A 25558-nucleotide genomic window follows, 5' to 3' on the forward strand; every position below is an offset into this window, starting at 1 on the left:
CATTGTTTTAATCCTGTTACAGGGAAAGCAAATCTGGTGGAAACATTTTGATCAGTACTGAGGTTCAGTACCCAGTGCTAATTAAGTGGAGCAAGGACCATCAGGTACTGAAGCATTTTAATAGGAGGTTACCCTCTGTGTGTGTGTGTGTGTGTGTGTGTGTGTGTGTGTGTGTGTGTGTGTGTGTGTGTGTGTGTGTGTGTCTCTCACGTAGGGGAGTGTTTGAGCAGGCTGGGTAATCCCTGTAAAGACGTATAATCCCCAGGAAGAGCAAATATTACAACACGCTCTACCCAGTCACACAGAAAACCTGGTGGGGAGAATTTGGTATGATTTACTTGTTTCTGTTTTGCAGAGTTGAAAGAAACTGAGAGAAACTGAGATTTGGCAGCAGTTGGATGCAGTGGATACCAGGTGGCTCTGAATGACAATTGAGACAAAATTTGCATATTCAAATAGGGAAAATAGAACTTTTTAAAAAGACAATGGCAGTTGATTTGCAAAGCGCAGCTCGCCACAGAAACGTACTACATACCTCGTCTGAGTGTTTGCAGCAGGATGAATGTGTGTGTACACTAGTGTGTGTGTTTGTGCGTTAGCCAAATCCATGAGGAATCTGTCATTTCAAGCAACATTTTTGCAAACACCATAAAACAATAAAAGGCAACATTTCCAAAGACATAATGACACCAACAAATACACACACCACAACAAAAACAACACACAAACGGAGACACTCTTTTTGGCCTCTTTTGTCTATTTTTGAGAGCTAAAGAGAGCTGATGGTCCAGATGCTTGTTCAAAGTCTCTGACTATTTTGAGCCCCCAGTCCATTAGCGTCCTGCTGCTTCTCTAATCCTCATTCACATGTAATGGCTGACATTTCATCTTAATGTGTTAATTCATTAGCTGTGTGCTGAATGGAAAGTTTCAGTCCACAGAGACGGCCGTAAGCAGACACGCTAATGAGTCCCCACACTTTGCAAAAAAAAAGAGCCAATGCCAAGTGACCTGGTTTACCTGCGGCAAGAAAACCCCATGGTATACCACCAACTGACAAGCTGCATGAAAAGTAGATCAGGGCTGGGTATTGTTTGAATATTTTGATACTAGTGCAGACAGACACCAATTTTGCCCTTTCAGTACTTGACAGTTTTCGATACTCAGATTTGTTACACAATGCTAATGAGAAGAAGCTAACAAAGAGAAATTACCTAACTGAACTCAATTTTTTAAGTCAGCAAGTATTTTGGAAAGACAGAGAGGTTGAGTTTTTACAGAGGACATCTACAAACATACCTTCACCACATAGAGACACTCATGCAGAAACACAGAGACACAGACGGCCTCCCAGACAGACAGTCAGACTTCTTTGAGCATCGTTAGGCCAGTGCATCACTGCATTTCATTCAATCACGACCCCGGCCCCGAAAAGCTTGGCGCAAACACCCCCCACCACCACCACCACCACAACCACCACCCGAAAGCCCCAGATGTGTTTGTACTCCTCAGTGCGGGGGTAGGGGACTCTATCGCTTTCTCGTCTTGAAGAACCTGCTACTTTCAACAGTGGTGGAAGAAGTATTCAGATCCTTTACTAAAATAAAAGTACTAATACCACACTGTGAAAATACTTCACTACAAGTAAAGGTCTTGCATTCAAAACCTCACTTAAGTAAAATAACTCATTGTGCAATAAAATGTTCCCTGTCAGTTTTACTATTATATATGATGTTTCTGGATTAATATTACTGCTGCAAACGTGTATGTAGCATTTTACTGCTGTAGATGTTTAAGGTTGTGCTCATTTTAACTCCTTTATATACTGTTGGGTAGTTTAATCTACAGCAATGCATCATTTTCTATAAGATCATCATATGTTTGTAGTGTCGCTGTCCTGTGAGAACCATGTTTGTCTAAAATGTCAACTTTCCTTGAGTTCAGAAAAACAGCCCTGTTTTCAGCTTTGTGACGATACAATTTCCAGCTGATCCAAGAGGGTTTTTAAATAGTTTATGAAGCTTGAGGAGTAGGAGAATGGTCTTAACCTATAAAGGGACAATTCATCCTACAGTTAATCACACATATTTAAAATCTAAGCATCTGGAGATACATGGTTTTCACTGGACAGGAAGAGGATGCCAAATGTAATCAGCAAAGGAACTAAAGCTGGCAGACAAATGTAGTGCAGTAACAAGTTTAATATTTGCCTGTGAGATGTAGTGAAGTAGAAGTATAAAGTTGCACCTTGCATTTGTACTTAAATAAAGTACATTAGTAATTGTATTTAGTTATATTCCACTACTGACTTTCAACTATGGCTTTCTTAAATCTTTGCTCTGATGTTATAAGTGATAAATCAACATTGCCTAGTTGCACATGCAACTTGCATGAAGGAGAGTGTGTTCAAGGGGCAGTTGGAGGGTAAGGAGGGGGCTTCCTGTCATTTGAATTACCCTCTACATGTGGGGTCAATATGTGCAATGCTGAAGTGTGTGTGTGTGTGTGTGTGTGTGTGTGTGTGTGTGTGTGAGTGTGAGTGTGTGTGTCAGGGGTTGAGGTGGGGGGCGGCTGTGGGAGCTACACCCCCTTCCCAATACTCCCTCCCCTCTAAAAAGGCTGTATAAAGGAGGTGGGGGGAAAAGGCACCTTTGTCACTTTGCTCTCAGACTTTAGAGACAATCAAACTCTCACTGGACACACACACACACACACACTTGGGACACACACATTCCAGAGGGACATACTTACTATCCTGAGAGAAGAGGTACTTCTGGGAACTGGATCCTCCCGTGCTGGGCCTTTTACACCTGGACTAAAACAGAGAAGGAGAAAGAGAAGAACCACACTGAGCATCATCAGCCCAGAAGGACTCTCCAGACTTTTGGAAAAGTATCCTCTTCTAACCTCTTCAGGAGCCATGAGGATCTTCAACCTGCTCTACCTGCTCCTGCTGCTCGTTGCAGTTGTAGCATCAGCATCAGTCTCCTCCACCAGACCAGGTCAGCATCCTCAAACTTTACCCGGTCCAGATATTCCGACTGCTCCGGCAGGTGTCCGTCAAAACCGGGGCCAGGGGCCCGTTTTTACAAATATATTTTAGACTGGTGTCTGGTGTTTGTCCTGTTAATATTGCTCATATATTAGTGTAATGCAAGTTAGACCGTTAATTTAACGTCCCGGTCAACGGTTTAAACAGCGTTCTAAACAGGTCACTATGGCAACAGTACTTTTGCTTCTTGCTAGCAGTTTCATGAATTAGCTTCACTTTAGCTGTACCAAGCTTAAACATATTACAAATTAAACTAAGTGAAACTTCTCATATCTTATTATGATACCTATTCGGGGGGTTTTCGGCTACGATAACACACTCCGAGATACAAATAATGCCCCGTGAATTAATCGTCGTGGTGGGATGTAGCTAGCTAATGTAGGAATCACTTCATTTATGGCGCGTTCACGAGTTGGTGTACAGTCCGTAATTACGAAAACTCGACTGGGAAAACCCGTCACCGTGAGCCGCCCAGTACAAGAACTGCAAACGAGCTGCAAAGCCAATTTCCCTGCCGTTGCATGTAAATTAAATCAAATAGTTACTCACGGACACTAAGGCAATCGAATAAATATCTAAAAAAAAGAGGCTAAATTAGAGATGCTTGCTACCAAAACCACAACAAATATGTATCATGATAAAATTACTAATTTAGCTTTAATTTCAATTTATCTGGGGTGAATACCGCGTTTAAGCAAAGAGTTTTTACTGTTATTTACAAATATCTAAACATGCAATGAATGTAACACTCGCATAACTAACGTGTGGTTGGGTTTTAAATGATATAGTCCAATTTAAATATCCTTTTTTTCATAACCCTTGCTACAAACGAGCAATGTTTTTCTTTTTATAACTGAAAAAAACAAACAAACAAAAAAACATCGTGCTGCTTCTGTCTGGTGCAACAGGTGCGCTTTTTACGCAAATCCAAGCGGTTATCTGCGACGGAGACACACAGCGGTTGTTAAACAGAGAGGCTTTTGGGCTTGAGGTCGTGATTAGGTTCATGTGATGATGGAGAGGATGAGGAGGGAGGAAGAGGGAGGGAGGGACAGGAGCTGAGCGCTGCCGGGGATCGCACAGCCAGCAACCCCAGTGCGTCCCTTTGTCCCCGGCTGGAAGGCACTCCGGCGCGCTTTTGTTAATCATGGTGTTAAAACGCCATGCAAATACCCGAGCTCTATTAACATGACATGGAGTAGCGGTGCCAAGTGTAAAGAAGCCTACCTTCAGGCGTGGGGAGCAGTTTCTTTCAGAGGGGGGAGGAAGAGAGGGAGTCATAAAGTCATCTGGAAGTTTATCTCTTCCTGGGCTTGGCTGGCAGTCTGTGAACCGCAGGAGTCAAAGTGGATTTATTAGAGGGAAGTTTAAAAATAATCATGTGTTAGGTCTGTGTGTCCCAGTTTATTAGAAGGGGGTCGCCCTGCTGTTGGTAAATTGGTCCAAACGGTAAAAACCCATGAAAGCAGGCTTATATGTGGTCAACTGAGGATAAATTAGGCGTTGTTAGTTTCAAAGATATACTTACTTAGAAAATGGTGACTGTAGGAGGTGTTGTTTTTTTTTTTTAAATGATCGTTTTTGGTGCTAAAAAGCTCAGACTCTCCTTAATAAAGGGATTACTTGGGCAGGATATGCAGGGGTCCACCTGCAGACATAAATCTTGCTTCATAAGGACTTTTACACCCAAAATGACATTTGATAAGCAGATTATTCATGCCAGCAGTCTAACTAGCATTAAAAAAGTATCTTGTAGTCCTATGCATGGGTGGATTATGAGACAATGGGCCCCTGGGCAGACTTGCACTACCTCTCCTGCACAGGAATAAGATTTTGTGGTGTTTTTTTTCTCTTTTTTTGTGTCTTTTTTGGTCGTCTTGAGTCACTTTGTAGTTTTAAGTATCCGTGTGTTCATTTTACATCTCTTCTTAGTCGATAGATGTCTCTTAAAGGGACATTTTGCAGGTGAAGGCAAGGGGGGCCCAGACACTTCGATTGTATGCTATGAATGAATGTCTGTTACAAACAATCAGCTTATCCAGTTGCTTTATTCCGCATATTAAAATGAGTCCTCTTACTTTCAGATTTTATGAAGCCAAGGAGAAGATACCACAGACACCGCTACTGCCCACACAGACGCTGCATGCCTCTCCACTCCAGAGTACCCTTCCCCTAAGGTAAGACATGTGCACCCATTCATGTGTTTCTGTGTAAAAAAAGGTTATGAGCCGAGCTGTGTGATACATGGAACAAAACAAGTTTACAGAGCCGGTAGGTGGCGGTTAAGAAGGTGTGTGTGATTAGTGGCAGAGGTGTGTAGTCATGCAGAACAGGAGTGCATGGGGGAGAAAGGCTCAGACATAAATCTCACTAACGATGAAGGGGAAGGAGTAAGTGCCATTAGGAGTGATTGTCGAGAAAGAGGGAGTTCCAGCTTTAACTTTTGGACTCCTGTACTTGTTTTGTTTTTTTTTCTTACTCTGAACTCCTTTCAGCAGGACACTAAATTCTGTTTTTCCATTACAGGTTGAAACACAAGAATGAGGATGACCTAAGGAGAGAAATATAAATATGAAGCAACTGCAGTGTGTGGCCCCAAACACCATGGAAGGGTCCCATTACCGAGATTGTAGAGTGGAGGAGACACCATGAAAATGCCACCCAAAGACTGTCATGTATATATGAAGCTAAAACAGAACTACAAGAAATTGTCTTCATTCTCAACTAAATAGAAGCCATGCAATGTTTTGGCATCCTGGTGGACACATATCCCAGTTGCAAGCACCTTCCCTCTTTGTCCTCAAAAGCAAACACTTTTGTACTGAACTACACGGGAAAAGAAGCTACAACAACATCAAATATAATCGACACTCGCCTTAAAAGCTATGGACCAAAGAGCTGGAAACATCTTAGTGACTGCAGCTACGATGAACAGTGTTTATAATGCATGTGTGCACTTCAAATGTTTATTGAATTACGTTTTAAACTTTTTAATAAAAAATGTATCAATGTAGTATTTTGTTTTTACTTCATGAGTTTGTGCGTGTTAAAAAAAAAGCTGCAACAATTAGTTGATCGTCAACTATTATATAACTCATTAAGTCATTTCTATTGCAAAAATGGCAGAAACTGCTGTTTTTAGCCTCAAATATGGAGATTTCCTCCTTTTCTCTGTTTGATATCATATTAAACTGAATATCTTTTGGTTTTGTGCTTTAAAAACAAGATATTTAAAGACATCATCTTGGACTTTGAGGCACTGGTAGGACATTTTCAACGATTAATCTATATCAGATTAATCAATAATGAAAATATTCAGTTAGTTGGAATATGTCAAAGTAACAAATCGTGGCAACTTTGAAGATCGTTGGTCATTGTGAAATACAAGTTTTAAGCTAAACTCCATTTGGATTGCTTTTAGGACAAAGTATAAAAGAGATCTTTTAATGTGTAACCTAAAAGCCTAAACTCAAACATGGCTCCTGATACCTGCAGTACTCCAGATAACTCGCATGTGAAAAGAGTCATAAATGCAGCGCTCCCCTGTGGGGTTACGGACGCCAGAGCATTAAGAAATCACAATGGGGAGCACACACCAATGACGACCTCGATATTTCGTTATGGTAGATTCCCGTGACTGTTGAAATTTAAACACAGAAAAGGTGAAGCAGGAAAACACATTCCCACCGGCTAATGTTGACACAGCAGTGTCTCTATTGTTTGTGCTCTTAAAGTACATTATACCAACATAAACACAAACCTGCAGGCGCTTGCTTGTGTTTTGTGTCAACTGTCACTCCTGAAAAGGTTTGAATATAAATGAAATTAAAAAAAGAACGTGTATATTACATATTTATTGATACGTGATCACAAATACACAAACTCAATGATTGAACAAATAGAAAAAAAAACTGCAACCAAATAAAGCATTTACACATCCAGACAGATAAAATAGCACTCACGGACATTTACAGCGTTACAATATCTCTTTTCTTTTCTACTTTGCCCCTGGTTAGTGATAACCCCTCCGTCCCTCCTGTATCTTCTACTCTTTCAGCTCCTCCTTAGTGCAGATGATCTCTAAAACAATCTCGCCTCTTCCGTTTCTCTCACAGTAACACAAGCGGCAGCACACATGGGTCACCGGGGGTCGGAACACAGCGATAAAAACCCCTCACCTCTGATCTGTGAGCCATGACTCCTCTCCTCCTCCTCCTCCTCCTCCTCCTCCTCCTCCTCCTCCTCCTCCTCCTCCTCCTCCTCCCACTTCGCCTCTTTAACTGTCCTCCATATACAGCTCGCCTCCTCCTGCGTTATCTGTCCATCTCAGGTGCTTCGTGGAGAAGCCCTCCCGTCTTCAGTCTGTGCGCACAGGTGCTTGTGTGCACAGGGATTTCCTTACTTTTAGTCTTTTATCCAGTGTTTTCTTCTTGCTTCTCGTCATCTCTTTTAAACCCACAGATCCCCCTCTCCTTTGTGTTCAAGGAGCCGAGTGTTAAAATGATCGGGTTCACAGGGAGGAGGAGGAGGAGGAGGAGGCCGGACTGTGGTCAGTGCTGAGCCGTGAGGTTGAGCAGCCTCTTGCTCAGTAAGGTGTTGTGCTGTTTCAGGTACTCAATCAGGTCGGCCTGCTTCTCCACCACCTCCTCCAGACTGGAGCCCTCTCTGTGACACATATAACAGCACATAAGCCTTTACGTTTCTACGTTACCAACAATCTAAAGGCACAGTAATTTCTCTAAAAAACAATGCATCGACTCGTACTAAAGTGATCCCTCTCAATCATCACTTATGACCCATTAAAAGTATTTCCTAATTTATTGAACTTGTTTTATTATCATAGCGACACATAATGTGTGTTTGTACCTGAAGCCGGTCTCCGTCGGCAGGCTCGTGATACTGTAGTTGTGTGAATGTTCTTCTTGGCTCACGTCTGGAGCAGCTTTCTCCCTGTTGAACCGCATCACCTGGACTAAAACCACAAACAAAAAGATCTTCAGTTACTCTTCTAATGCCACCATAAAACCAGTTTCACTTTTGTATCTTGTCAGCTGCATTTAAAGACAAACAGACATTATGGGGCAGTGAGAGCTGTGCTACAAACATTAATCATTCAGGTGAGAAACTGCACACTTTTGTTTATTGTTTTTTTTTTATTGTTTTCCATCCCTCTCTCTCTCTCCTAAACACACACACACACAGGCTGTTATATCCTGCACTTAGTCCTTATGGGCTGCCATATCCTGCACTCAAACCTCTAATTCTCCCACCCTAAACCAACAGAAGGGGTTAGCAGCAAGGTGTGGGTGTGAAGAATCCAGTAGCTGGAAGAGGAGCCAGAGCCAGAAATATTGAATCAAGATAAGGCCGTGGTGTGTGTGAGGTTGCAGGGCGAGTGTGTGAGGAAGGGCAGCGGGAGGAGCTGGCTGAGTATTGATAAGGCTCGAGTGTCATTAGCCAAAAGGAAATTATCAGGGAGGTTCTAAAGAGCGCTATCTTTACTTTGCTACAGTGCAGCATCTCAGCATCCACACTCACACACAATCTAAAGAAATACTGCACATTCCTGCATAATGAGGCCCTAAATCTGTGAGTGTGTGTCTGTGTGTGTGTGTGTGTGTGTGTGTGTAAATACAGCAATAGTAAGCAGGTATGTGTGAGAGAGAGACAGAGACAGAGAGAGACAGAGACAGAGACAGAGACAGAGACAGAGACAGAGAGAGACAGAGACAGAGACAGAGACAGAGAGAGAGACAGAGACAGAGAGAGACAAAGACAGAGACAGAGACAGAGACAGAGACAGAGACAGAGACAGAGACAGAGAGAGAGACAGAGTGAGATGTTCATCTATTGATTTGCATGCATTTCACCCCGTGGAAATTTTGTCTTATGAACATAATAAAAAACAAGCCAATTTCTTTTTACCAATAAACAAATAAATGAAGCTGTGTCAACCATGTTTCTTTGTGGTACTGGTTGATATCACAGAAACACAGTTTAAAAGTGGACTTAAACCTGTAACCTTATGATATAGGTGATATAATCTTTCAGGATAACAAAACAACAAGAGTGTTGGTTGTATTTGTATTATTAGCAAAGCTGTAAATAAGTTGAATTAGTGCACAAACAGAAGAGGGTTATTAAGATGAGGTCAGACCCTCAGGTGGCTAAAGCAGATAGAGATGGATGGACGGAGGGAGCAGTGTAAAGGGAGTGACACATTTCACACATCCCCGTTAGACTCTCACACACTCACACAGACAGTGCTCAGACTCCACTCACATCAATCACCCATTAAGAAGTGCACATTTCCAGGTGATAACAGTGGAGCTGCAGAGGTGCTAACAGCTAATGGTATCACATCTAGTGCTCACAACTCTGCACTGCTCGAATCAAAATCAAAGAACTGAGAGGAAATAGATCCCATCAACCACGGATCCTGACTAAAGTGACACAAGACGAAGGACAAGAGCGGTGTGAACACATTTCAGTTGCAACACGAGACATTGAAGTAGTTCAAAGATGAATGCAATACTACAGTCAGCTGGAAAGGAAATCCTGCTCATGAATTTGTGTCACGCACAGGAGAAATCTGAGGAGAAGTCAGCAATGATCAGCTTGTAAATGTACTGTAATGTTGAACCTAAGCACCTAAATATCATTTTTAAACTGCAGAAAATGACCTGGGACACTGTTTAAGGATCATTTGGATTGTTTTTGGGGTTGTATGAGGTCACCTACAGTAGATGGCGGTTGGCAGAAGAAAGAGAGAGGAGTACGGGCACATGAGCAAAGGAATGCTGCAACAAAACTTATTTTAGGCCCACTTAAAAAAAACAGTATCAGTTCAACGGTATGCTCTTCACCTTGCCGTCAGACAGCCTTTTCCCACGGGCAACTGAAGCCCTTATATCCAGCCATGCTCTCTTCAAAGCCACCAGACTTCACAGCAAAAACAGGCATGGAGACGGAATGGTGCAACAGAGTTGCTCCGCCACTGAGCCAACAGCTGACGTAGTCACAGATCTGAGCCGATAGTGTAAAAGGGACGGCCAGCACAGCGGGACTACATGCACGCACACACTAGGCACCGACGCTGTTGTGTTAAACGTCGCGCCTCATTTGCTCGCGTGATGCCGTCGTGCTATATTAAATCCCACATCCATCGTCTACCACTTATCCAGGGTCGGGTCGCGGGGGCAGCAGCTCCAGTAAGGAACCCCAATCTTCCCTTCTCCGGGCCACATCCTCCAGCTCCGACTGGGGGATCCCGAGGCGTTGCCAGGCCAGTGAGGAGATATAATCTCTCCACCGAGGTAGATCGAGAGCTTTGTCTTCTGGCTCAGCTCTCTTTTCGTCACAACGGTGCAGTAAAGTGACTGTAGTACCGCCCCCGCTGCTCCGGCCAATCTCTCGCTCCATCGTCCCCTCGCTCGCGAACAAGACCCCGAGGTACTTGAACTCCTTCACTTGGGGTAACGGCTCATTCTCTACCCGGAGTAGGCAATCCACCGGTTTCCTGCTGAGAGCCATGGCCTCAGATTTTGAGGTGCTGATCCTCATCCCAACCGCTTCACACTCGACAGTCACTCGATCCAGTGACTGTTGAAGGTCACTGGCCGATGACGCCATCAGGACCACACACCGTGTTCTAAATCACATACTTTTACTTTTTACTTTTAGTACATACTGCAGCTGCCCTGCATGCGGTATGCAATTGGGACATACTACTTCATCCTATCATGGCGCCTTGAACTTTGACCCTCTTTTTCATGTATCTGCTGCGCAAGAAATTGTGGGTTTGAGTAGCCAGAAAAACAAAATGCAAACTGATGCAGTGGTACATCCTGGTATTTTTGGCAAACTGCATTTAACATACTATGTATTGGGACACTCTGGCTTACTAAATAGTACGGTAGTATGGGTACTGGAACACAGGGTAGGTCAGCATTATGCTGCCGTTACTTGGTTTTAGTGTAAAAATGTGGATCTTTTTTTGCGGCACTTTTGCTGAATCGCTGCGTAAAAGTGATTTTTGTGAGACTGATTTCTGATTCACCAAACTCACAACGGTTAAACAGTTCAAATGAAGCAATTTCCAAACTTTCAACTTAAATTATAGGTTTTGTTGAGATGAACAAGAGTTCAGTGAATATCATTAACATAACATAATGCTTTTATAATTATACTGATATTTACTTTGTCCACCTTTTGTATAGACCTTCAGTAATGGAACATGTGAACGACAACTACCAGGTATATATGATCAAAAACATGTCAGTCATGGGGGTTTGTGTGTGATCTGGGTATTCTGTCAGTGTGTGAGTGTGTGTGTGTGTGTGTGTGTGTGTGTGTGTGTGTATGTGTGTGTGTGTTAACTCCGTGCCCTGCAGTGCTTACACTAAGTTCTGATGATGCAGAGGAGAGAGATGTATTCGAAGTTGAGCCTTTGAAGGCCAAGGCATGGCTTTGATGTGCATGGAGGTCTATAGAGGAGACTGTATTCATGTTCAAATGAGAGAGGCAGAAACATACAGCAAACCTCAAAGACACACACACACACACACAATGAGCATGCACTTCAAAGAGAAGTTGAACGAGGCCTTCCTGTCTGGACTTCATAGCTTCAGGCATTACATCTCTCCTTCTGCGTCTCCTCTAAAAGTGTTTTTTTCTCCTCCTCACGAACTCTCTGATGTCACCTTGACTCTGCATCAGTCGGAGAATGTGTGTGCGTGCTTTAAAAAAGGTTTGCGCTGCGAGTCGTCGCTCGGTTTGCGTCGTGCCTGGCTGCACTGATCTGTGCAGGAATGTGGCGAGCGAACACAGATACCCCCGTCACACACTGGATCCCCCCTCACTGTAAACACAGGGACAATGTGTGTGTGAGTGTGTGTGTGTGTGTCTGTGTTTGGGTGGAGCTACCCTTTGGCTAGGCTAAATCCTACTGTCTCTTATCTTCTCTCCTTGCCTCTCTGGTATCTCAAGCCTCAATCTGTGCCCCTCAGCTACCAAACACACCTTTAATATGGATTTCCTTTCATTACAGATTCTTCAATATCAATATCCTCTGACACAGCATCTTTATTAGTAGTTTTTCTTAACTGAGAGTAAGGCCAGTGTATGGGACGTCACCCAACATTCTGGGGAATATCTAAATGTTTATTGTCTATATCTGATAAAAGATATGTAGATTACAAATAACATATTAGTCTAAATTTAAAATACACACAGAAGCGGATTTGGGAATACATATTCTGGGTATCATTTTAAATGTTTTGTTTTATTTTCAGTGCCAATTTTCAGAAATTTTTGGTTTCATGAACCACAGATTCTTTTGATACCTTATTCTGATAATAATGTTGCCGTAAGCACTTTACATTTAAATTTGGAGGAATCTAGAGAGTGTGAAGTGTGTTACAATGTGTGAAGAGGTGACATTTAATAATAATATTAATAATAAATTGAATTTATATAGCGACTAACTCATTATTAAGGTATTAGAGGCCCAACGCAGAATTCGGGCGGAGAAAAATCAGGCTTGTTTTGTGAAAACAGCCCTGAGACAACAGAGACTTCTAATGAGGCCGATCCCAACGGCAGCATGTGACACGTCACCTGTTGTATTCTAAGCACGTGCAGAGAGCGTGTTGAGGCTAATTATAAATATTTCCACCAGTTAGCAGTGTAATATGAAGTATGTCATGATACTTTCCAGTGTTTCTATGTTTTTTATTTGGCGGTCTATGCTCAGAACACATTAAATCGTTGGCAGTCATTGTATCTGAACTTTAGACTGCACAAAGGCCTTTAAGAAATTAACAGATGCAAAAAAACTTAATAGCATTCATCATGTCTGCTTTCCCAATCTGCTCTTGGGTTCTCGATTCTCTTTAAGGCTGTGACTTGTTCACAGCACATTAAGTAAAGTGTAACAGTATGGGCAGTTTGTTCTGTTGTGTTGCAAAGTGATTGGCTTCCCCTGGTGAGTTTTTGCAGCTTAAGGCTATCATCAAGTGACCAACACAGTGGAGTCAGATGGAGTTCATTTAAAGTTAACCAATTTGTTCCTGACCTCAAAGGCACATATAAAAAGACAATAGTTAAAGAGAGAGGTTAAGGGTATCATCCAACAAGGTTTGCATGGTGCTTGTCGATCAGCAGAGCGGGAAAGACAGATATTCCATATAAATATTACTGTGTACTTTTGTATTTTGATGCTTTGGCAACATTGTTTCTTGAAACTTTCATGCCAAAAAAAGGCCCCTTTGAATGAAATAGAATTGAGAGACAGAGAGAGAGACGGGGCTGAATGGTTGATTGTCATGCTGTCGAGTCTGAAAAGGGCAGGGCAGGTATTGTGATGCGAATGTATTCAGATAGAGTGGGGGGTAGTGTGTGTGTGTGTGTGTGTGTGTGTGTGTGTGTGTGTGTGTGTGTGTGTGTGTGTGTGTGTGTGTGTGTGTGTGTGTGTGTGTGTGTAATGTAATCTACAGGGTGTGTCTCTCCACTACTAATATTACCACCACCAACCATCCACAAATGATGCTACATTTTTAACTGTTACATGTGAACAGCTTTGGAGGAAATAAACATCCACAATGCTATTTCAGAAAGTCTGTGATGTGATAGAAGAAACTACATTCCCAAAGAGATCTGGGTTGGTTGTATCTCAGCCTGTTTTCATACCTCCTCCATCTGTGTCAGACACGAAATAAGTTACACAGACTTTACATTAGTCTCTAGATTAGCTGCCTTGTGAGCCCTCTTTATTATCTCCACGGAGGTTATTTTTTGGTTGAGTTTGTCTGTTTGTCAGCAGGATTACGGAAAAACTACTGGCCTGATTTTCATAATACCTGGCGGCAGGGTGGAGCATGGACCAAGGAAGAACTCATTACGTTTTGGAGCGGATCTGATTGACGGGTTGGATACACACATTATTTCCCCCCCATATTTAATGTTATTATATTTTGTCTGTACATATCTGTGCGTGTATATGTGCGTAGAGGTTTGTATGTACTGTACAATATTACAATTAGACAATAAATGCAGTTAAAAAGAAAGAAAGAAAGTGTGATATATTGTATGCAATCAAACCTTAGTCAACTTAGTGTGTGTACATATATATATATATATATATAGATATATACACATATATATATAGATATATATATATATATATATATACACATATATACATATACATATATGTATATATATATATATATATATATATATATATATATATATACACATATACATATATATATATGTATATATATATATACAGATACATATATGTATATATATATATATATATATATATATATATATATATATATATATATATATATATACATATACATATATGCATATATGCATATACATATATACATATATACATATATATACATATATATACACATATATATATATATATATATATATATATATATATATATATATATATATGTTGTCTTACAAAGGAGTCAATCTGTAACCCCAGAGTGAAACTATTTTTCTCAATATTAAATGATCTCAGATCAGTTTACCTGTGTAATAGAGCAGGCAAGGCAATGCCACCAACAGCTCCAGCCCCAGGACGCCGAGCAGCATGTAGGTTTGCACAGTCGGAGATAATCGTACAGCCAGAACAACCAGCAGCAGAACATTTCCTGCACAAACATACAGAAATACAAACACACATTCTGCCTTTAGCAGTTAATGCCACCTTGTGGAGAAATGTGACCGCTACATGTGCAGTAAATGGATCGGGCCAGATTCTGACATTCACTATTGTTTTCCTGACATATTATAAAAATATTTCTTTTTAATTCTATAGTTGTATAATGTAGGATTTTACAAATATAGTTTTGATCATTTATAATATTTTTTAAAACGTTATTTTACAAAGCATTATGGTCTTTTCAAATAAATAAACACTACACCAACACTTTAGCGCTGAACAAGTAATAGCATCTTTCTTTGTGTTATTTTATATACTTCTGATGATACTAAATGAAAGCTTGTTTTGTTCACTTCCTGCAGAAGTTCTTCCTCTTCAGAACTATTTAAGGGTTTTCTGTATGTTAGGAGTCTGGTGCTCCACCCTGCTTAAGACTTTTGTTTGGGCATTCTTGACTTAATTCTCTCAACTTTTCTTTTCAATTTAGTTAGGATCAACTGGAACTTTCAATTTACAATGACAATGGGATTCATTACCTTAAGAACACAGGTAGAAACACTCCTGCGGTTTAAGAAGACGTCATTAATCTGACGTAGACTTTTCTTTGTACCTTTCTCAAGAACAAATATAAGAACAAATGTAATTGGACGATATTGGTGAATGAGACCCATTGTTCCCTGACAACATGCGTGCAGCTGTACCTGCAGAGTGTACAGTGAGCGGCAGGTGCTTCAGTCCCTGCGTCTGTCTGTAGAATCGCAGGTATCCTCTGCTCCTGGCCTGGTTGTGGTGGTGCTGCACACACCCAGTGAACAACAGCACCAGCACCCACAGGCACACCTTCCCAAACACAATGACACTGTCGCCTCGCACGGGACCCAAAATGTGCGTACACACATCCTTTTGGCCTAACTCCAACACACAGAACACTGCCACACACATTGACAACACCACGTACACAACCTGAAACAAAGAAGAGAGCACTGCGAGTGAGACAGATGTACGGAGCAGGAGACGTTAGCACAGACCAGCACATACTATGACTATTATTACACATAGAAAGAGTCACTGCATATAACCAGGTTAAGAGGCCAGATTGCATTAATGACTTAACGTGTGCTGCAATTAGATTTACCTGAAAAGTGCCTTTACGACAATAAAGTTTAGTAATGTTTAGGCATTACTAGGGACATGTTTGTGTGTGATCTTGTGTGTTTCTTTTTAAATTATTTTTTGTCTTAATGCACATTGCATACATTTGGAAATTCCACCTCAGCTCCTAAAAAACCCCTATAAGAAAATGTGTAGCCAAAATATATTATTATATGATATTCGGGAATAATCTCATTACTACAGTGTGAGTAAACACAATCCATGTGTGTGTGTGTAAATGTGTGCATGGCATACATGAAGCAGAGACAACAGGCCGGCATGACAGGGTGTTGGTACGCTCTGAAAGTTTCTCCTGATGGCAGAGTGGAGGGCGTCAGCAGAGATCAGAGGTCCGTCCACCAAAGAGTCCTCCTCTGTGCTTCGTGACATATCTACTGAGGAGCCTGCCGGCTAAAACAAACACCATATTATTAAGATAAACTGTAGGCCTGTCTTTAAATACAGATACGGTGATTTAACTGCAAAAATATGATATTTATAGTTAAATATCTTTGAGATAAATTATATATTCTGCATGTTTCTATATGTAAAAATATCACTTTAATTGTGCAACATCACAATATATTTTTGGATTAATTAAAGCTGGAAATTAAGTTAAGTAAAAAGTACACTATTTGCCTATGAATTGTAGCAGAATAGAAGTATTCAAATAAAGAACAAGTATGTCAAAATTGTACTTGAGAATGTACCACTTGATTGCTCCCCTGGAGGGAAATAAATGTGGAATAAAAACAATACTAGACACAGAGAAGTAGGTAGGAACAGGATACAAATCTCAAACATGTGGGACGTTAGAAAGCTATGTACAGTATCTTTCATTAGATCAGTGTGCAAACATAACATGTATGCCGAAACAATGGTGATCAAAGTGACATGATAGATACAGAACATTATCTACCATAAAAACAATTTACTGATTGAAATCGACCCGGGATACCTTTATTCAATTAATGGAGCAATAACAGCTGGTCAGTTTATATCACATATCTGTGTTTGACTATGTGCTTTTGCATGAAAGACAAACTGAGATAAAAAAAAAAAGGTTTGTTATGATTAATCTAAAATCTGCACCACAACAAAATCTTTCACACTGAAAGCAGGAAACGGCTGAGAAACCAGGAGATAACTGACCACAGATGTCGGTTTTACTACGTGTTAGAGCTGTTTACAGTAAAAGTCTTGCTAGTCTGATAATTAACAAAAGATAACGATCGCTTATTTTTGATGTTTTTAGCTTACTGGCTAGCTAACACAGGCTAACTCTTTACCGAACAAGCTAACCGTTGACATGGCAACCCGTAACCGTTAAAAGACATGTACGTACTGCGTAAAGAGCGGGTCCCTTTGAGTCCATTTAGTGTCGATGTTCCACGTTTTTAAAGAAAAACAACAACAAACAAATATTAGCTTACATGCTATAAAAGGGGCGGGCACGGCGGGCCAAGTATATATTAGTACACTTCCGGTCCCCTTATTTCATGTTTCCGTTCTAAATTAAACGTTGGTTCCTACCACAATACATACGCCAATTTCATTATAATACCTGATTTCTGATGATTATAATTATTAGCATAAACATAGAAACCTCCAATCCTATAAAACAGCAATACAATAATTGTTTTTTTCTACTTTAAGTACAAAATTATGCATCACATGGGTTCCTTCCCCATTGGCCATATTGCACAAGCATAATAATGACTATCTTTTTTAAACTTTTATTGTTAAAGTTTTTTGTTTTACAAAGGTATAGTAATTTGGGGAGGTGTTTGAAAATGGACTACTGGATTACGAACCAGGAAGAGCAGCCAACTGCCTTGGGGTACCAAAAGATCAATTGTTTATGGTCAATAGTTTTTTTCTGCTAATTTGATGGAGAAATGTGTTGAGGAATACAGATCACCAAGTTGGGATCTGCTGCCTACTGTCAAAAATGTGTTTAAAGTTGTGTGCTTATATGTTGTATATTTTTAAATTAATGTGTTTAATCACATTACCACACAGTTGATCAGGAAGCACATAGTATTCAAGCATAAACAAGCTGTAAATATTGTACATAGAATGGGGGGAACAAGGGGTTAATAGAGGACCAGCAGCTGTCTATGCTCCTACATTTGTCTTAAGAGCTGTAGACACGAGAATATTTTGTTTCTAAAACAAAATGAGTACCTTATAAAAGCATGTATTTGAAATGTTACCACCCAAAATATGTTAGTTACAATTAACTCCCGCTCAACCAGCTACATAATTAAAAAGCAGTTTACACTGTAAAACATACAGTAGCAATGGCAGGGATAATTTTGTTGCAAAAAAGGGATAGCTTACTTTTACTTGATAAGACATCTGTATTTTTACTTAAGTAATATTTCAATGCAGGACTTCTACATGTACATTACTACTTTTAACTAAATTAAAGATCTTTTTCCACCTTGAAAATGTTGATCTATGCTCAGTTCAAGTTCATAGTGGAATAAACTACTAATGGTAGTTTATGCTTTTTTCAGTTAAATATCTTTGGGTTTTGGAACCAAGACATTTGAAAGAAAGAAATTAAGCACATTACTTACATAACAGGAGACACACTATGGTGTATCTGTCTATCTATATCTGTATGGAAGTAACCATGATGGCTTTATTAAAGTGCAATTCAAATAAAAGAAAACTCACGGGCGAAAAGAAGACAGACAGCATCCCATTTAAAATATTTTACTGATAAACATACACTTGCTATAAAAGACAATGAATTGAGCGCTCTATTCCTCTGAGTGATGAAGACGCTGTCAGAGACACACAGAGGGGAGAGGTGTTCAGCTCACTCTGGGGAGGCAACACTTGTGATAGAGGCAGATGAGGAGAGATTACAGGGCTTGGTGAATGTGTCATTATACAAGGGAATAATTAACCTGGGAAGCAGCAAATCACATTGTGTCATTGGTTTAGCTCATGGGACGGGGTGGAAGAGAACAGCAGGTGATCGGGACATCCATTTAAAACGTTTTTTTTGCTGGTATGGAAACTGTGCTTCAAGTTAAATCACACATCGCATACAAACCTATACATGCATGATTTCATACACACACACACACACACGCACACACACACACACACACAATGTGCCGAGACCCAGAGGTCCGCGTGAGTGTGAGTTACTCCTGCCCATAGACAAACCCTTGCATTCATTACATAAGGCACTGATTTGGATGCAGTCAGTCTATGAGAGTAAACAATGGCTAAAACATGTTAAAGGGAAAATATTTAAAAATCCAAAGAACAGCAAGTATATAATTAATAACATGCATTCTCATTCCTGTAAAATTAATTATAAAGGGAAAAAAAGCTTGTGTAAATTAGCCAGGTTCCAAAAACAAAATATCATGATGTACAACATACAAGAGGAAAGTTAAAGTTCAGCTGTCGAGGCGATAACAACGTACGTCAAACTCACACTACTCCATCTGCACAATACTCACAATAACTTATATAATGTTCTTCTTTCATGCAAAACTGTAAACACAAAACCTAAAAAGAATGAGAAAGTATTATGATGAGTAAGGCATTGTAATGGTCAAGCTACTTCAGGTAATCCAGTCACATGATCAGTGCAGAAGCAGGGGTTAATGAATCCAGATTTTGAGACTCAGCTTTTAGCGTAACATGTTGTGACAGAATCAGATCCTTATGTGTCTTAATATGGCGTCTGTGCTTCATTTCTGAGCGGGCAATAGGAGATTTGGATATCAATATATTTTGCAAGCACATAAATTATATTTTGAAGAAGAATTATACACAACGCAATCCAACAATCTTATTTTTGCTCTTTCGTCTTCTTATGGAAGCATTGGGGTTATAAGACGAAACGAACAAGCCCAAACAAAAACATTTTTTGATTGCATATAATTTCTCTTCAAAATATAATTCATATGCTCCAATTCGCTCACTGCTCCCTTGGAATGACGTACAAATATAACGGCATACATTAACTCTGCAAAGTATGGATGTGCAAAGGCCTAAACACATTGATTGCTTGATTACATCCATGCTTCACATATGAATATGTTTAACTGTATACATGTGTTTAGATATTAAGCACACACACTGTACTGCATGTGCATGTGATGTTTTGTCACTCAGCCCAGTCCTTATGTCATTCCAGTTTTTGCTCTCATTAGCATCCATAAAGCTGATTGTGCATTTCAGGAAAAAAGACGATGATTCAAAGAGTATTCCAGAATGTGAGTCAATTATTCTCCATCGAATCCCTGACAAGGACAACGAGAGGTTCCAGTTCACGTGCAGGTCATCACAGTGTGGTGGGCTGACCTCTGCCTGCATACAAACACAGGGACATATGTTAAAGTCTGCTCTCTTTACTTATGATACGGTAGTTTAATAACACTGTTGTATGTAAATAGATGGCCTCTAACCCCATTTTATGAAGGGTCTAGTTTAAGGTTAGGTTTAACATGCCTAATAAATATGTGAAACTTCATTCCACCTGTAAACACATTTTTTATATTTTTGAATCAAAAACTACTTACACTTTATAACCCTCCCTCACTAGAGCGACCAGCTTCTTGCCCCACACTAGAATGTGGAGTAAGAAGCTGGTCAAGTCTCACAGGCACCTCTTGTTTTTAACTATATAAATGTAGTTAACTGGGGTTTCTCAAAACTAATGTAAGACAATATACCAATGTGTGTCAGTCCATGTGTGTCTTTGTGTTCGTGCACGTGTTCTCACCCCGAGATGCAATATAGCACTCATGACAGCTCAGCAGCCCATTACGAATCCGTACGTCAGTCCCTACAGTGGCGTCACCCAGCTGACCCTCACACACTCCACACTGAGGGAGAGAAAACTGTTCATTATTAACATTATACACAGAAAGGATCATTCTAAGCTGGAGATATACTTGCTTTTTAACCACGTGTTTGCGTTGTGTTCATTTCTCTTGACCTACACAACCAACAGTCTAAACACACGCTGGATACGTGAGGCTGCGTGAAGCGTTAAAAACAAGTATATCTCCAGTCATAGGCTATCAAAGGGTTAAATATGTGGGTGTGTGTATGTACAAACAGAAATGTATAAATAAAACTAAACTAAATCTCTGCAAAGCTCGCTTGAAATGCATCCAAATGCTTTTCTGTTCTTTCTTCATTAGTCATTTTTATTTCCTCACAAGATGTCCTCTGTATATGTCCTTATTATGTTTTGTAAATCAATGACATTTGTTGTTGCCTTTGTATTTGTTAGTATGTCCAAATTGTCTACATGTGTATTCACAAAGTGATGAATAAATGCATTAAAAAAGGTTAAAAAGGTCCAATAAACACTAAAGATGTTAAACATTTTAGCTTTTTACTACTGTTTTATCTTTAAACTTTGTACATTTTAAAACCCTTTACACAGACGTCAAATACTGCTTCTGTGTATTAAGTATTAACTACCCTAATTAGTGTGTTTTTCCGAGTACTAGAATAACACAGTACCTTGAAACACTGTACGTGGAAGAACAGTCCCAGTGTATCGATGATCATGGCAGCTCCTTTTCCCAGTGGTTGAGAACAACCAGAACATAGTCTCTTCCCACTGACACACCTACACACACAGACATCAGGAGGAAAACAGATATTAAAGCACCTTCCCTCTATTAGACAGTGCAGCCTAATTTCTTTCAGACGTGTAGTTGTGTTTAAGTATGATCTCATCTTTACCTGCTGGGCGAGGGAGGCTGAGGGGATGAAGGGGACGGCTGCTGTTTGTTTGTTACAGCGTCATGTGATTCAGACCTGACGGGAACACAAACAAACAGAAAAATAAATACATGCACATCCAAAACATCTGGAGAATGATAGTAACACATTTCATACATATACATAATTTATATGCCACCAAATTAGCTGGAATCCAGTTGCATAGAAAAGGGCATTTCAGACCCATGTACTTGTTCAACAATTTACTATTACTACTACTATTTAGATTATGTGTGAAGAAAAACTATAGAAAAGGCAACAACTTCACATATATTCAGGAGAAACATGCAGCAATATGGGACAACCCACATCATAATACACAACGGTGCACAAATGCATCCCTTTTTTTATACCTTTTAACAATATGTGGCTGGTTTAGCTGAGGGTTGCGGTCCAGAGAGGAAGTCTTCCACAGTTCCTGTTTCTTTGAAGGTTTACCATCACAAGCAGAATCTAGAAAAATAAATCATGAAATAAACTTCAACAGAAACACATGGTTGAATGAGCTTAGCAGGCACACATGTGGACACCTCCTGCATATATCGGCATGTGTTTCAGTATCTCACCCTGGAAAAAATGCAGCTTGGATTCATGTTGATCGTCGCTCCCTTCCCTTCTTTGGCCGTTTTGCTGTAGAGGAACGTTTCCTCCTTCTGTGTTGCTGATTTCTGGAGCTGATGAAGTCGTCCCTATCTGGTCCGACTGCTGGTTTAACAAGCCGCTGGGATTTAAGGGTGTTACAGTCTCCTCTAGGATCTTTCTCTCCTGACAAAATAGAGACACAACACTGTTGTCAAAAATATCGATTTTTCAATACATTTCTGAATTTTTGAAACGGTTTCAATACTAATTTTCCAAACTATCAATACATCGGTACCAGCTGCGCTTTCTCCTCTCTCCGACAGAGAGTGCCCACACAGCCTCACCTCCCCTCACTCACAGTGCTGTCGTCTCCTTATTCGTTTTATTCGCTCTACTTGAATATAATATTTGTTTTAACTTTATTGTCTTTTTAACTGTAACATTCTCAAAGGCCTTTGAACATGTGCACAAGAAAAAAAGTAATTGTTGTCTTTTCCGTTTATTATCTTTATATATTTATTGTTAAATAGAAATCCAAAGTGATATGCCCTAAATGTCCAAGTTTTCCCCGTAGTATCGAAAATGGTATAGAATATGGATATTTTTTAAGGTATTGTATCGTGACGACAAGCAAAAGCAGTCGATGATACTTTTAATTCCATGTGTGTTTCAGTCTGTGTGTGATTGTACCTCTTCATTGTGTTTTCTCTCCTCCTCCTGCACCTCCAGCTGAGCCTTCTCCCACTCCTTCTTCAGCTTCTCCTGTTCTATCTGGTATTGTTCCTGCAGAGAAACATTTCGCATGTTAAATACTGTATGCACAAAACACACGTATGACACACACATAAACACATGTACACACACATACACACGCCCAGTACATCCTGTGCCTTGTGTTTGCTGTTGTAAATTCATGCCGCTCTTCTAATTTCTCTATTTTGTGCCTCCTCGTCTCCTCTCTTCTCCATCCCTGTATTCACCTTATGCTGCCCCATTTCTTCCTTGCCTCCTCCACTCAGGAAAGGAATCGAGGGTGTACAAACTGAGAAATGACAAGAGCTAACAGTGGCATGCACATACACACCATTGCACCAGTGTACCTGTAGGAGGCGCTCCTGCTCCTGTTGCCAACTTTCCAGGCGTTTACGTTCCTCATTGGGGTCCCAAACCCAGTGATTAACACGTTTAGCCAAGTTCAACATGGGGGTCTCAATCTACCCAGACCCGACCGACAATCACGCACACACACATGTATAGGGACCAAAAGGACAGAAAGAGAGGAAAGGTGAGAGGACAAGTTTGACACAACGACTACTGGAGACGAAGGGTCAGGACAGGGTCAAATTTAAGAATGAAGGAGAAACAGAAAAAGAAACTGAGGCTGCTGAGAGATACTCACAGTCACACTGCTCTCCTCAAGTCCCTCTGTGGCAGAGAAAGAAACACACACACACACACACACACACAGAAATTTAGATCAGAATCAGAGTCAGCTTTATAGGTCAAGTATCTTTACACACGCAAGGACTTTTACTCTGATTTCAAGTTGCTCTCAATGTTACAGAACAATAGGATATAAATAGACATACAGCTAAAAACAAGGACACCAGTTATAATCGGGAAGATTATTTAAAAACAAATCTTACTGGACCCTAAGCTTTTTATGTTGTGCTTATGTCAAGAGAAACACAATTCTAGTAAAAATGAACAGACCTCAGCTTGCATAACAATACAAAATGTATGATGAATTGGAGAAATGATCACAGACCAAGCACTACTCGATGGATGAGACGGTTGTTATCAGGTCTTCCATTAGAAAGGATAACTTACATACATTACTTTAATGTAAACAGCATGTATTTTAGATTTAACAGATTATCAAGTGAATGATTCATTTCTGTGGACAATACAGTTTCCAAGCTTGTAGAATTTATATTTTTGTGTGAATGCAGCAACTTTACATTCTGTGTTATATTATATAAATGTAAACGGCTGTATTTTATGGTGTTAAATATTGTGTAAATAAAAGGACCAAGGACAACAAAGCTGAACAAAGATATAAAATAAAATATGTAATTATACATAACTAGTAGGTGCAGACAAGTAGGTGAAACATATATAAAATATATGTGTATATATACAATATGATTGACAGTTTTACCTGTGACAGTGGGAGAATATTCGTACATGCTGGTTGGTGAAGTAGCTGGCTGAGCCCTTTGCTCCTCCACTGGACTCCCAGATAACGCAGAAGCACCGTTGACCTGAAAGTCAAATATTCAGATCTATAATTATTTATTATTATTATTTATTACTCCTTGCTTTACATAGGACAACCATCACAGAGAACAGCTGAAGAGATTTTCAGGTCTGGCAGATTGAACCACAACAAAACACTATTGTGGATATTAATCTTGCTGTTTTAAACTAAGGAAGGTAAAATATGCCACTGGCCTCGGGTTTGTGCAATAGCCACATACTGTTGTGTTTAGTTTTTATTGACTTTTTTATGTTTTATGTCTGAACTGCATATGATATTTATTGTTTTACAGGATGGAGTCTCAGACAAATTTCCCCATGGGCACATTAAAGTATATACTATTCTCTTCTCTCACCTTTAGGTTCTCACTTTGTGGTGATAAAAATGATGAAGAATGATTTGTGTTGTTGTAATAAAGTCCGCTGCTGAACTGCAAAATTTGAATGCAACAAGTCACTAAATTCACGATAACATTTTTTAACTGCACCCATGTGGATATGTTATGATCCACTAAAGTTAAGCACGAAACAAGATGAATAAATCCCTGTTTTTGTTATCTTCACCATCTTGACAGTAAGGGAGCCGGGAGGGACAATTAAGTGAGATTCAACTCTTCTTTATTTGGGAGCAGAGAGTGAGATCTAAGTGTACTTTCCTAGTTTTCGCCTCTCACAAGCTAATATGACATTTCTCATAGGTGCATTTAAAAAGAACTGAAACTCATAATATAAAAACAGCATCTAAAAACCAAGTGAATCCCATTGAAAATGGTCAGCAGTAATGTAAAGCATGCATCACGTGTATGCAATTGACTAACCCACAAGAAGCACGCCACCTGTAATATTACCTGTCCATTGCTTTGGATATCCGGGTGATGTGGCTCCACATGTGTGAGCTCTGTCACAATAGTCGTTGTGATGGTACAGTTTCGGCCTCCAATCAGGGAGCTGATGGCAGAGCCTAAAGACGTGGTCGATCTTTCTGTCTGTGGAGGTGGTGTCTGCTCCACTGTCTCCTGATTGGTCGCAGTCTGCTTTGAGGGAACATC

General features: G+C 40.1%; 3 protein-coding genes across 3 annotated transcripts in view; 1 reads left to right on the forward strand and 2 right to left on the reverse strand.

Moving 5' to 3' along the window:
* Positions 1-2803: 2803 nt before the first annotated feature.
* On the forward strand, positions 2804-5881 carry apela (apelin receptor early endogenous ligand). Its single transcript, XM_029437296.1, has 2 exons — positions 2804-3002; positions 5137-5881. Exons 1-2 carry the CDS (start codon positions 2921-2923, stop codon positions 5226-5228), a joined length of 174 nt encoding a protein of 57 aa, XP_029293156.1. The 5' UTR covers positions 2804-2920; the 3' UTR covers positions 5229-5881.
* A 1006-nt stretch (positions 5882-6887) lies between these two features.
* Positions 6888-17389, reverse strand: tmem192 (transmembrane protein 192). Its single transcript, XM_029429920.1, has 6 exons — positions 17239-17389; positions 16149-16304; positions 15443-15704; positions 14608-14730; positions 7919-8024; positions 6888-7717 (listed from the first exon to the last, which is right to left on the reverse strand). Exons 1-6 carry the CDS (start codon positions 17266-17268, stop codon positions 7603-7605), a joined length of 792 nt encoding a protein of 263 aa, XP_029285780.1. The 5' UTR covers positions 17269-17389; the 3' UTR covers positions 6888-7602.
* A 1212-nt stretch (positions 17390-18601) lies between these two features.
* The window catches only part of LOC115008447 (LIM and calponin homology domains-containing protein 1-like), a 30765-nt gene continuing 23808 nt past the window's right edge, over positions 18602-25558 (reverse strand). Inside the window, 11 exon segments of the mRNA XM_029432061.1 lie at positions 18602-20237; positions 20653-20755; positions 21405-21513; positions 21630-21704; positions 22022-22121; positions 22235-22433; positions 22941-23033; positions 23351-23464; positions 23650-23675; positions 24412-24514; positions 25358-25558. Coding sequence (XP_029287921.1) covers positions 20212-20237; positions 20653-20755; positions 21405-21513; positions 21630-21704; positions 22022-22121; positions 22235-22433; positions 22941-23033; positions 23351-23464; positions 23650-23675; positions 24412-24514; positions 25358-25558 — 1149 coding nt within the window. The 3' untranslated portion in view covers positions 18602-20211.

Source organism: Cottoperca gobio, chromosome 1 (genome assembly GCF_900634415.1).
Source record: "Cottoperca gobio chromosome 1, fCotGob3.1, whole genome shotgun sequence".
Taxonomy (NCBI): domain Eukaryota; kingdom Metazoa; phylum Chordata; class Actinopteri; order Perciformes; family Bovichtidae; genus Cottoperca; species Cottoperca gobio.